The sequence below is a fragment of the Acytostelium subglobosum genome, assembly GCF_000787575.1.
Source record: "Acytostelium subglobosum LB1 DNA, scaffold: scaffold14, whole genome shotgun sequence".
Lineage (NCBI taxonomy): Eukaryota > Evosea > Eumycetozoa > Acytosteliales > Acytosteliaceae > Acytostelium > Acytostelium subglobosum.
In genome coordinates, this window is record NW_012236519.1 from 568648 (window position 1) to 581614 (window position 12967).

The 12967-nt window shown below is 45.9% G+C and overlaps 6 protein-coding genes across 6 annotated transcripts; 4 read left to right on the forward strand and 2 right to left on the reverse strand.

Moving 5' to 3' along the window:
- Nucleotides 1–61: 61 nt before the first annotated feature.
- On the reverse strand, nt 62–1579 carry SAMD00019534_072390 (hypothetical protein; the record flags this gene model as incomplete). Its single annotated transcript, XM_012897646.1, has 1 exon — nt 62–1579. One exon carries the CDS (start codon nt 1577–1579, stop codon nt 62–64), a length of 1518 nt encoding a protein of 505 aa, XP_012753100.1.
- An 883-nt stretch (nt 1580–2462) lies between these two features.
- SAMD00019534_072400 (hypothetical protein) lies at nt 2463–3263 on the forward strand (the record flags this gene model as incomplete). Its single annotated transcript, XM_012897647.1, has 1 exon — nt 2463–3263. A coding segment is annotated over one exon (801 nt), but the record flags the coding sequence as incomplete, so codon positions are not given.
- Nucleotides 3264–3736: 473 nt separating this feature from the next.
- Nucleotides 3737–6749, forward strand: SAMD00019534_072410 (hypothetical protein; the record flags this gene model as incomplete). The annotated part of the gene is made up of 3 exons (XM_012897648.1): nt 3737–3873; nt 3951–4163; nt 4235–6749. 3 exons carry the CDS (start codon nt 3737–3739, stop codon nt 6747–6749), a joined length of 2865 nt encoding a protein of 954 aa, XP_012753102.1.
- Nucleotides 6750–7032: 283 nt separating this feature from the next.
- SAMD00019534_072420 (hypothetical protein) lies at nt 7033–8713 on the forward strand (the record flags this gene model as incomplete). The annotated part of the gene is made up of 3 exons (XM_012897649.1): nt 7033–7173; nt 7259–8386; nt 8474–8713. Coding segments are annotated over 3 exons (1509 nt in total), but the record flags the coding sequence as incomplete, so codon positions are not given.
- Nucleotides 8714–9748: 1035 nt separating this feature from the next.
- SAMD00019534_072430 (hypothetical protein) lies at nt 9749–11340 on the forward strand (the record flags this gene model as incomplete). The annotated part of the gene is made up of 4 exons (XM_012897650.1): nt 9749–9758; nt 9821–10533; nt 10601–10808; nt 10868–11340. 4 exons carry the CDS (start codon nt 9749–9751, stop codon nt 11338–11340), a joined length of 1404 nt encoding a protein of 467 aa, XP_012753104.1.
- Nucleotides 11341–11627: 287 nt separating this feature from the next.
- Nucleotides 11628–12721, reverse strand: SAMD00019534_072440 (hypothetical protein; the record flags this gene model as incomplete). Its single annotated transcript, XM_012897651.1, has 4 exons — nt 11628–11792; nt 11907–12001; nt 12139–12505; nt 12581–12721. The coding sequence occupies 4 exons, from the start codon at nt 12719–12721 to the stop codon at nt 11628–11630; spliced, it is 768 nt and encodes a 255-aa protein (XP_012753105.1).
- Between the last annotated feature and the right edge of the window lie 246 nt (nt 12722–12967).

Genomic DNA, 12967 nt, shown 5'->3' on the forward strand with positions numbered 1-12967 from the left:
GCGTAGAAGGAGTGAACACAGGTCTAGACCCTTGTTTATAAATATATATTTGATTGATGGTCTATTGTTTGGCAGTTCCTGCAACATCAATTGGTGCATCCAATCGTATTGGCGTTGAGGGGCAACAATGATAGTTGTCGGCAAAGATGTTGGCGACGCGAATACCTAGACCATCGATGTTCCTGGTGTTCTCAAGGTTGGCGAGCACAGACACGACCACTCCATTGTTTGGCAGGATCACAAGGACACTGCTGCCGCCTACCGCTCCACCAGTATGATAGACGATCTTCTCCTTCAACGACACCATCTCGTTGGGATTGGATGAAGTGGACGACCTGTGGCCATGGCTGCTGGGTCCTTGTGCGTGGGCATTGGGTACAATCACCCAACCAAGTCCGTATGCGAGCTCCTTTCCATCGTCCAACTTCTGTGGTGTGAATAGCTTCTCGAGAGTCGGACGTTTCACTAGGCGGCCACTGATGAGCGATGTACCAAACTTGCACAGATCCTGGGCGGTGGACACGAAGCCGCCGCCCGCCCATTTGTATGATGAGTTGGCATACTCTGCGTTTACCAACTGTGGGTTTGGCGATGGCCAGCTGTCCGAAGTCTCGCGGGGCTTCTCCACGATGAGCGCGTACTGCTTTGAGCGGTTGGTTATGATTTGGTCTGGATGGTCGCCAAAGGTGTCCATCATGCCAGAGGGATCAAACACCCTGCGTCTCATAAAGGACAGGAACTCCTGTGAGGCAGCCTCTTCAATCACTGTTCCTAGAGCAGTGTAGCCAAAGGTTGTGTAGTTGAAGCTTTGGCCGGGTCGGGCATCGGGTCCAACCCACGGACTCTCCTTGAAGATGTCCATCGGGTGAGGATGTCCTTTGGGATTGTCCGACTTGGCCGAGACGTACTTTTGGACGCTGTAGAACTCGGTTTGAGCCTTGCCCTTCATATAGTGACGGATACCACTCTGGTGACATGCGAGATGACGAACTGTGATGGGTACATCCGGATGATCGGGATGCGTTGGGAAGTGTGGAAGATACTTTTGAATCGGGTCGTTCAGGTCAAGCTTGCCCGAATCAACCAGTATGCCCATTGCCGATGAGGTCAACGACTTGGAGATGCTTGCGATCCTCATCTTTGTCGATGGCTGTACCTTGAGTCCATTCTCAACATCGCTATAGCCTAGCTCAGTGTGCCAGACAGTCTGACCGCGCACCATCACACAGACGGAGACACCAGGCACACAGGCCATCTCCTTCCACGCGATCACCTCCTTGTTGGCCAGTCGACCCGCCAATCGGGCTTGATCCTTGGTGATATAGCAATTGATCTGATCTTTAGTGTTTCCCCAAGTTGGGAAGTCCGGAGCTGACGTGTCGTCGTCATTCGCAGCATTGGCATTGGCTCTGGCGGATGTATCCAAACAGAGAGCAATAGAAGGTTGGAAGAAGATACGATCGGCAAGAGTAGCATACATCTTGCTAAAGAAGTAGGGGTTATCACCCTGTCTATGTTGTTGCATATTGCTAATGACATGATTGGTTGCGGCAAGGGAGACAATGGCACCTCCACCCATCACAACCCTATTGAATAAACGATTCATTATTCTACTGTCTGTCTGTCTTGCTCCTCCTATGCTGCTTATTGTGATAGGAGTATGATCGATTGATGATAATGTATGAGCGATATATGTGATAAAGTAGTTGTATCTTTATCTCGGTGTGATTGGATGTTTGATTGTGTGTGTGATCATACACACATTCTGATTGATCAGTGTGTGAAGCACTGATTGATGACCACTCACCCTACCCATACACACACAACTACCATTACATTACACCGAGATAGTTGGTCAGGTGGATGACTGTATGTCATAGGCCCCTATGATCATACGTCGGATGGGTCTGAGAGACATCGGCAAAGTATACTATAATAACATAAAATGATGTATCGGGTTGATGACTTTGTGACCTCCCATCAGATTGTATTGGCAATGTGTGGTCACTCTCTCATACACTCCATTGAGCTTGCGATTTATTTATATATGATTGATGACTGATCAGTGGTATTGACAAATGAAATGGCATTGCATAGACGATGGTGCCTACACCGTACCGCCTTCCAAGACTTCTTTGGTTGTTGATGATCTGGAATGATGGATACTGGTAAATTAATGATTAAGTATGGGAAGGACTGATAAGGTGGTGATGGATCTTTAATTGCTTATATTTATTGAGTTGTACAAGGTCATATGTCTTATGTTAATTGACAGATCATGATGTAATTCTCCGTCGATCTTTCGACTATATATTCTGGAGCTCGATATGCCAATCATGATTCATCCAACCAATTTAGTAACAAACATTTCCCTGGATTATTAATAATAATAATACTTTATCAACTAAACAATAATGATTGAAAACGAACAACAACAACAACAACAACAAACTCATGATGGAACTTCACACTTGTGGGGTGCAAACTCCACTTCTTACCATTCTACAATGAAGGCTGTTGGATTCACTGCAGCCTATTGTACTGATGCATTGGACTTGACAATCGGAGAGAATCTAACAAAGCCATACAAGTTGTTGGATGTTGCCTGTGGTTATGGAGCCTTGACCATCCAGGCAGCTCAAAGAGTGTCCAAATCCGGTGGATCAATAGTTGGCGTTGATTTTGCACCCGGAATGTTGGAGCAACTCAAGAGGGAATCGCAAGGCCTGACCAACTTGACCGGAGAATGTATGAATGGAGAGGACCTCAAGATCGATGACAACACATTTGACTACTGCTACTCGGCATTTGGACTCATTATCTTTGAGGATCGTGTCAAGGGACTGTCCGAACTCCATCGCGTTGTCAAGCCCAATGGTGAGATTGCCATCACTACCTGGCCATACGATTGTGAGCTGTTCACTCTGATGAAGAGATCCTTCCGACGTGTTGTGGACTATGATATCCCAGACGAGGCATTCCAGAGGATCACACTGGGTGATGGAGAGTTCCTCCGCGAGCAATTCAAGAAGGCAGGATTCACCAAGCCACTCAAGGTCATTACCAAGATACATAACATGGATCTTCCTGTGAATGACATGATGAACTTCTTTGTTGGACATCCCTTGATCATGATGCTATCCACCTATCTACCAGAAGACAAGCACGACCAATTCCATCCAGCAATCCGTCAAGAGTTGAACCAAATGTATCCAGATGGACACATGTGTCTCCCAGTGAGATGTGCCATTGCCATTGGTGAGAAGTAGGATGTAAGTCTAGATGGAATGTTCTAGCCAAGTCTTGGCTATCTTGAAATAAATAATAATTGATGACTTGTCACACATAATCCAAGAATGAATTATGACGATTGTGTTGTGTGTGTGGGGGAATGAACATCATTGATAGTGTTGTTCACACACACACTATGGACCATGGTTTAATTTAGGCCTTTGACCACAAATGGAAAGTAGAGATCTGTTTGTTGGAAGGGGCAAGCCTTGAGACCTAGGTTATATGTTCAAATAACACAACATCCTTTATTGAACATCCTTTATTCTAAATCCATATTCATTCATTCATTGACATCATTTATTAGTATATTAGTATTTATCAACCTTCAAATACAAGGACAAGGTATTCTACTTGGTTATTATTATTATTAGTTACAATCTGGAAGAGTTAGAGAGATAGAATGACAGAAGCACCAGAGAAAAAAAAGCATCCATTGCAATGGATGTCAAAGGAGAATCCAAGATTGGCACAAAGTACAGGTGGATTGACTGCTTTCCTAGAACATATGAGGAAGCATACCTTCTCTACCTCACAACCTCATTCAAAGCCTCGTTTGGTAAAAGAAGGTTCATTGCCAAAGTATGAATCGATTTTGTAGTCAAACAAGAAGTATGAAGAATGTCATATTAATCAATCATTCAACTTATAAATAATAGGATATCAATAGTAACACCTACTAAGGAGCATTTGAAACCTATTGAAGATGATGAGGCCAAGAAGAGAGCTGTGTTGTGGGCTGTCCTAGCTTCATACTTGCCAACAGACAAGTTCACATTGCAGAAGGAGTTTGTGAAGCATGTCGAGTATACCTTGGCACAAACCGAGCATGAAGCTAATGCCTTCTCAGGCTTTGAAGCATTGGCATTATGGTAAGTTCAATCAATCGATCTATCACTCAATCACTCAATCACTAACAAGCATACTCAATCATGATGATTAGTACAAGAGATAGATTGATTGAGAGATGGAAGGACACTAGGTTGTACTTTAAACAACATGGAGTGAAGCAGGTAAACTACCTGTCTTTGGAGTTCCTACTTGGAAGGTCACTTCAGAATGGTCTGATGTCGCTAGGCCTCGTTGGAAAGTACTCAGAGGCATTGATGGAGCTCGGTTACCATCTTGAAGACCTCTATGAAGAGGAGCATGACGCCGGTCTAGGCAATGGAGGTCTTGGTCGTCTGGCCGCTTGTTTCATGGACAGCCTTGCCACAATGGACTACCCTGCATGTGGCTACGGTCTCCGTTACACCTACGGCATGTTCTTCCAGTCGGTGCAGGACGGAGAGCAGGTCGAGTTGCCCGACTACTGGCTCAACTATGGCTCGCCTTGGGAGATTGAGCGTCTGGACATCAACTACCAGATCTACTTTGGTGGCTACGTCGAGGAGAACACTGGCGAGGGCGGCAAGAAGGAGTTTGTGTGGAAGCCCGATGAGACTATCGTCGCAGTCGCCTTTGACTATCCGATCCCAGGCTACAACACATTCAACACGATCAATATTAGATTGTGGAGTGCCAAGCCATCTAATGAGTTTGATCTGGCCTCGTTCAACAAGGGTGACTACATTGGCTCGATCGAGGAGAAGCAGCGCAGTGAGAACATCACCAACCTACTCTACCCCAACGACAACACGATGCAGGGCAAGGAGTTGAGACTTCGCCAACAGTACTTCTTTGTCAGTGCCACCATCCAGGACATCGTGACGCACTTTAAGAACACGCACAAGAACTTTAAGGAGTTCCCAACAATGCATGCCATCCAGCTCAACGACACTCACCCGACCCTGGGCATCCCCGAGTTGATGAGAATCCTGATGGACGAGGAGGGACTATCCTGGGATGAGGCCTGGGACATCACCACCAAGACCTTCTCCTACACCAACCACACGGTCCTCCCTGAGGCCCTTGAGCGTTGGTCCGTCTCACTGTTTGAGAAGCTGCTGCCAAGACACCTCAGCATTATCTATGCTATCAATGAGTTCTTCTTGGACCAAGTGGAGGAGAAGTGGCCAGGACAGGGACAGATCAGAAGAGCCATGTCCATCATCGATGAGTCTGGCGGAAGAACCGTCCGTATGGCCTACCTGGCAATCGTTGGATCACACACCATCAATGGTGTTGCGGAGCTACACACCGAGTTGATCAAGTCTGATGTGTTCCCATTGTTCTACGAGATGTGGCCACACAAGTTCCAGAACAAGACCAACGGAGTGACGCCAAGAAGATGGATTCATCAGTGCAATCCACAGCTTAGCACCTTGATCACCAAGACATTGAGCACATCTCGTTGGGTCGTCAACCTAGACATCATCAAGGATCTCAGGAAGCATGCCGATGATCCCCTGTTCCACAAGCAGTGGATGGACATCAAGAGAAACAACAAGATCAGGATGGCCAAGCTCATTGAGAAGGAGACCGAGATCGTCGTCAATGTCGATGCTCTGTTTGACGTGCATGTCAAGCGTTTCCATGAGTACAAGAGACAGTTGCTCAACATCCTGGGTGTGATCAATCGCTACCTGGAGATCAAAGCCGGCAAGCCCAAGCAACCTAAGGTGGTGATCTTTGGAGGCAAGGCCGCGCCAGGCTACTTCATGGCCAAGCTCATCATCAAACTGATCAACGATGTGGCCGCAGTCATCAACAATGACGCCCAAGTTGGCAACATGCTCAAGATCATATTCATTCCAAACTATGGAGTGTCAAACGCAGAGATCATTATTCCATCGTCCGATGTATCCGAACATATTTCGACGGCAGGCACAGAGGCCTCAGGTACCAGCAACATGAAGTTCTCAATGAATGGAGGCCTGATCATTGGCACACTGGACGGCGCCAACATTGAGATCCGTGAGGCCATTGGCAAGGAGAACATGTCCATCTTTGGCGCTGTGGCCAGTGAGATTGCCAAGATCCAGAAGGAGATCCATGAGGGCACGTTCAAGCCCGACACTCGCTGGCTCGATGTCATCACGGCCATCAAGAAGGGAATGTTTGCCAATGCAGCAGAGATGCAGCCAATCTTGGACAGCATCACCAATGGCAGGGACAACTATATCCTGTCGTACGACTTTGTCTCCTACCTCGATGCGCAGAATCAGATCGATCAGGCCTACCAGGACAAACACAAGTGGGCCAAGATGTCAATTCTTGCATCCGCCGGCTGTGGCAAGTTCAGCTCCGATCGCTCCATTAGGGAGTACGCCGAGCAGATATGGCATGTTGAGCCATGTCGTCGCTCGGGACCAATCGCCGTGACCAACGAGGAGTACCAATCGATCACAAAGTCTCCAGTGGGAAGTCCATTCGATAAGAACATGAGTCCGATGATTTCAGTCGAGAGATTGACGCCCAACCTGACACCAAAGGGCACAGGCGCACATCCTACCATCCACAAGGATGCCCTTTTGCCCAAGACAGTCATCAAAGGTTTCCAAGTCAATGAGTCTTGATTGATTGATTCTTTGATTGGATGGATGGGTCATCAATCATATTGTTATGCCATATCATTCCAAATGTATATATTTATAACTCCAAAAATATTAAATCATCAATAATGGATTGATTCCAATCAACCGAAAGTGCACACAACTTGATTGAATGTGTTTGGCGCGAAGTTGGGCTAATCACACTATTTGCTCAAACCCATAAACTTCAATTATTTTCATTCATTCTAACTTCAGCTGAGATATACAAGTAGGATAGAGATACAGATACAGATACAATACAGATACTCAATCATCATCACTCATGAGTGTATTGCCAAAAGAGACTATCAAGGTTATTGCAGAATGTGTTGGTTTATCCAACTTGAACGATGAGATTGCAACTCAATTAGCATCAGATGTCGAATACAGAATAAGAGAGATTGCTCAAGTATGATTGATTGATTGATCGGATGAACGAAAGTGAATGATTGAATGATGATCACTAATATAACAAACGAAACGAAACGAAACAGGAATCAATCAAGTTCATGAAACATTCGAAACGAGAGTATCTGACGACAGAGGACATTAATCATGCGTTGAAGTTGAGGAATATAGAGGTGCTGTATGGTTATGGAGCGAGCGAACCACATAGGTTCTCAAAGGTACTCAGTCCAACACAGGCGATCTATTTCATACATGACAGGGAACTGTTGTTTCAAGATATATTGGCTCAGCCTCTGCCAAAGTGTCCGCGCGAACCCTCACTCGCCGCACATTGGCTGGCGCTGGAGGGCGTGCAGCCACTCATCCCGCAGAACCCTCCCCCTCAGAGCCAGTTCGACACATTCAACAAGAAGCTAAAGATGGATGGCACCGCCAATGGCAGCGCATCAGGCGGCGCTGGCGGTAGTGGCAGCGGCAGTGGCAGTGGAGCAGTCTCGACCGTGACCAGCGAACCCCTACAGCCAGCTTCAACATCAATCGATGGCGTACCATCGGCCATCGTCAAGCCGACCGTCAAGCACGTGTTGTCCAAGGAGATACAGATGTTCTACGAAAAGATCGTCAGCGCGGTCAAGGGCGACAATCAGGATCTGTTCGAGGCGGTGCTCGTCAGTCTCAAGCAAGACTCGTCGCTGCACCAGCTGCTGCCCTACTTCACCAACTTCATCTCGCTCCAGGTCACGCAGAACCTGACCGACCTCAACCTGCTGACGCGTCTGATGCGCATGTCACGCGCCATCCTCGAGTCGGAGCATCTCAAGGCCGAGTTCTATCTGCACCAGATGATGCCGCCTATCGTCACCTGTCTGGTCGGTCGCAAGCTGTGCCACTCGCCCAACGAGAATCACTGGCAGCTGCGGGACTACGTGGCCAACGTGCTGCAGCTCATCTGTCGCAAGTACGGCCAGGCCTACCCCACGCTACAGAGTCGTCTGACCAAGACGCTGACACAGACACTCTACGACACGAGCAAGCCACTGACTACACATTATGGCGCGATCGTTGGACTGGCGGCACTAGGTCGCAACACCGTCCACAACATCCTCCTACCCTACGTTCCCAAATACTACAAACAACTACTCGATCCAGAGTTACACAATGACTCCAATCCCGCCAAACAGTTTGAGGCTGAGCGAGTGTACAATGCATTGATGGTATGACCTGTCACACTCGTTCGCTCCACGACTCGCTCGATCAATCACTAACTCCATTCAAACAATCAACTCTATCAACTCACTCAGGTGGCTGTTGGAAACTACATGTCATGGCTTTCAGAAGGCGAGAACATATTGGCAGTGTTGGACATGGAGACACAGAGAGGCCCTGTGGCCTTTGACTACGACTCGATTCTAGCTACACTCAGAAAGGTGTACGCTGAGCTGTTTGATATCTTTGGCGAGAAGCTCATGGTGTATCTCAAGAGACAGGATGCGATGGACACGACCAACACTACAAACACAGCAAACAGTGTTATGGTCGAACAATAGAACGAGTAGAATGGCATCCCCATTCCACTTTCATTCATGTAGCAGTAGCAACAACCAAGCAAGCAACAACAATGTGTCCTTTGTATCTTGGCATCATCATCCTTTGGTACACACTCATTCATTCATTCGTTCATTCAATCAATCGATAGATGTTGAGAAGACAATGATGACGTTGATGGCGATGGCAATGATCGATCGCGAGATTGGATGGTAGATACAAGTGGCACATCAGTCTATAGATGTGGTGGCCAAGGGGTGATGGATGTTGATCTGGCTGATTAGAGCACCAACAAGCCAAAACCTGTTACGGTAATACGATAACCTTGGACCCTGTCACTGCTCTAGAGGTAAGGATAGATGTGTGTTGCTGTATCAACTGCGAACAGAACGACACTGCAATGCACTCACTTGTACACGTTTGGGATATGTATGCCAGCCACTGGCTACCGATGCCTGCCCCTCCATCCAGCCATCCAGCCTGTAGAGAACTGAACAGGAACAACTACACATGTAGAGGGGCAGGCAGGCAAGCAGGCAGACAGGTAGACATGCAGACGAGCCACATTTAGAGTCTGGGGAGGTAGATGTAGAGATGTATAGATGATGATGGGTACACAACCTTTAATGTCGGGGTGCAACTAATCAGAGCTTGTCGTCTTTGCCCACACACACTCACTCACACATCAATATAGAAAAGTGATTGACCGGCGATCAATCCATCACTTAGGCGCACTAAAGGATGGATGTTACTCATGCAACAACAGAATAGTGATCGATCACATTAGCTCCAGATTAATGCAGGAATGGATGGTTGGAGGATAGATGGGATGATTAGGTAGGGGCGTGTACCTGCCCAATCAACCATGTTTAATTAATTAGGTTGGTGAGTCTCTCCCATTATATCTCTCCTCTCTCATTCATTCATACTATCATTCTCATTCCCAATCCTATATTACCTAAAGCCATTAAGATAACTAAACTCTGCACTCCAATCAATCAATCAATCAATCAATCATACAATATAATATCATGGAACAAGGTAATAACATGTTTGATCAATTACCAGCACCTGGAACTCAATCTAACATTCATTATCAATAGGTATCCAAACAATTGGAATCACTCCGATTCAGTACACCTACTACCAAACACCAACTGGAAGTTATTATGATGTTTATAGTCCATTAGACTCTTCATCGTCCACCTCAGTCCTCTCACCGGCGTCCTCATGGCCTTCACCTCCACATCATTTCCAAGACCCGCATCCAAGCCATCTGATCCATGCCCAACAAATGCCAGGCACACCAATGGGTGTGATCACTGTGCCTCCCAGATACCTCCAGCTGGGTGACTCCAATAACCAGAGCACGCCACCATCCTACATGTCTCCACCTCTTACTACCACACCTCCATTGCCATTGCCAATGACACCACTACCATCACCACCACCACTACCTATGTCCAGTCCAGAGCATCAATTGAAACTGGAACAGATGGAGTCCAAACTGATCGAGTTCTTGACCACCTACAAGATGTCATTCATACATTGGAGAATGATGTCCTTTATGGGATACCTCTCTGTGTTCAACTTCTTCCAAAACATCGCTCCAGCATCCAAGTACGCCAGTCTTCCAATTGACTTTAGTCTGAATCCATTCATGACCTGTCAGAAGATGGACAAGGTCACTGAGCCACAGTTCAAGGGTACCACCAAGGTCCTAGAGCACCTTTACCTCAAGGAGAACTACATCCTTGATGATCAATACCAGAGGAGAGTGAATGAGCAAACCAAGATATTCCAACTAATGATGCATGTAAGTATCACTCAATTGGTTAACTCATTCGATCACTCGGTCAATCACTAACCCGCTCACTATATAGTGTCGTCCCCAATCCAACAATGAGATTGAGTCCAAGTACAATCAGATTAGATCAACATTCCATGTGATTAAGTCATTCCAGAAGACCAACACATGTGATACCCTGCTCAAGATACTCAAGATCTACGCCAAGAAACAAAAGAATAGAAGGATACTTACCGAAGCACAGGATCAGTCCATGAACACATGGTTCAAAGAACATGAGAAGGGTAAGTACTGCCATACCATCCATCATATCTCCGATCACTAACTCAATCAATGAATATAGATGAATGTGGACCATATCCAGATGACAATGAGAAGTCTATCCTGGGTGCCATGAACAATATGTCCAAGTCACAGCTGGATAATTGGTTCGGCAACAAGAGAATGAGAGACAAGTATAGGAAGAACTCATCTTCTGGTATCTCCTCCAACAGCAGCAACAACAACAATAACAATAGCATCAACAATGGAAGGGTAGTTGGCTATTGTTTGGACAACCCTGACCAGTGGAACAACTACCATCTAAACAACAACATCAGCAGGATTGAGGTCCCAACATATCAGTGCCAGGTCATCAAGGAGGAGGTGATTGAAACACCTGTCGATGACATCTTCATGGATGAAGTCGAGACCACCGATGAACTCATGGACGTTGATGAGTTTGACGACGATGAGGAGGATATGGATGAAGAGGATGAGGACGAGACCGATGAGGAGGTGGGTGAATTCTCCAGCGACGACACTGATGATGAATAGAAGATGTTCACCAAACTAGTCAATGCACTTTGGCAGCCAATACGAGTGAGCTCACATGTATATATCAAGGCTGCTGTTAGAAGAACTAAACCTTTAACTATCGTTTGTTTCCATCCATCCATTTGATTGATTGATGCTGACTGTGTCTTGATTGTTCGTTCGTTTGTTTGATAGTCTAACATATATTAGTAAGGTATTTATTTCAAGCGAGAATGGTGTAGCTGTCTCGCGCTGCTGCTGTATTGTTGCTGTAGCTGCTGTTGCTATAACATCATCGTCGATTAGGTTTATAAATCTTCTCTGCAGAATGGTCCGTATGGAGCCTCCAACAAAGTAGTCTTTCCAAGTGGACCCTCGGCAGCCTTTCTATGAGTCTGTGGTCCAATCTTTGTCTCTTGTCCTTTGTCGATTTGAGTCAACAGTCCCTTCATTGACTCTGGAGTAAGGTCTTCCTGTAATATTCATCAATGTAGTGTTTGATTGTTTGATTGATCGTCATCATCATTGTCAGTGAGTGCGCTGAAATGATGATCATTAGGTGTTCATCAGGGTCAAGGAGGACTTACGTAAAAGTCATCATTAATACAGATCATTGGAGCATTGACACAAGCTCCAAGACACTCAACCTCTACAAGAGTGTACTTTCCATCCTTGGTTGACTCTGTATGATTGATTTGATTGATTGATCGATTGAATGCGTGAGTTAGTGAGTGATTGGAATAGTTCCACACCGGACCATGTGATTGATTGATTGAGTGTGATTGATTGAATGAATGATTGATGTCCTTGGACACATACCTCCAACTCCGATGCCAAGATGATGTTTGCAGGCCTCGACGATCTCTGCTGATCCACGAAGCATGCATGGTGTAGTGGTGCACACCTGGACAAAGTTCTTGCCAACCTTGGTACGGTTGAACATGGTGTAGAAGGAGGCAACCTCATAGGCAACCATTGGTGCAACGCCAATGATCTCTGCAACCTTATCCATTGCACGCAATGAGATCCAGCCGCCATTCTGACGTTGAGCCAAATCAAGCATCGGGATCATAGCCGACTGTCTATATCTTGGTGGATACTTTGACAAGATCTTCTCAACCTTCTTCATATTCTCCGCTGTGAAGTCGAATGGTGTATTCTCATTATTATCATCTGTCTCCACGTGCTATACATTCATTAATCATCATAGTGTTAGGCACTGTATCTGTATCTGTATCTGTAGGTCTGTATCTGTACATACTCTGCTGAGAGCATCAGAGAATGATGGTGTTGAAGTGTGGAAGTTACGAACACTCCATGACTTGGTGTTGAAGCAAGTTGAGCTCACAACATTACGTCTTGTGCTCGAGCTCGACAATTGTTGCAGGGTCCTACTGAACATATTGGATGTATATGTATGTATATTTATATAAATAATATTATTATCTGTTTGAAGAATGATCAAAGAGAGACAAGTCTGATGATGATCAGGTCATTCATTGACACCATTTTTTCAAAAATCGTCTCAAAACGTTACATTGCCCAACACCAAAATTTTTTCACCCCACACTCACATACAGAACATCTAAACTTCGCAAAAGTCGAGTGATGAGCATGGGATGCATGACCCGATCAACTACATACTTTG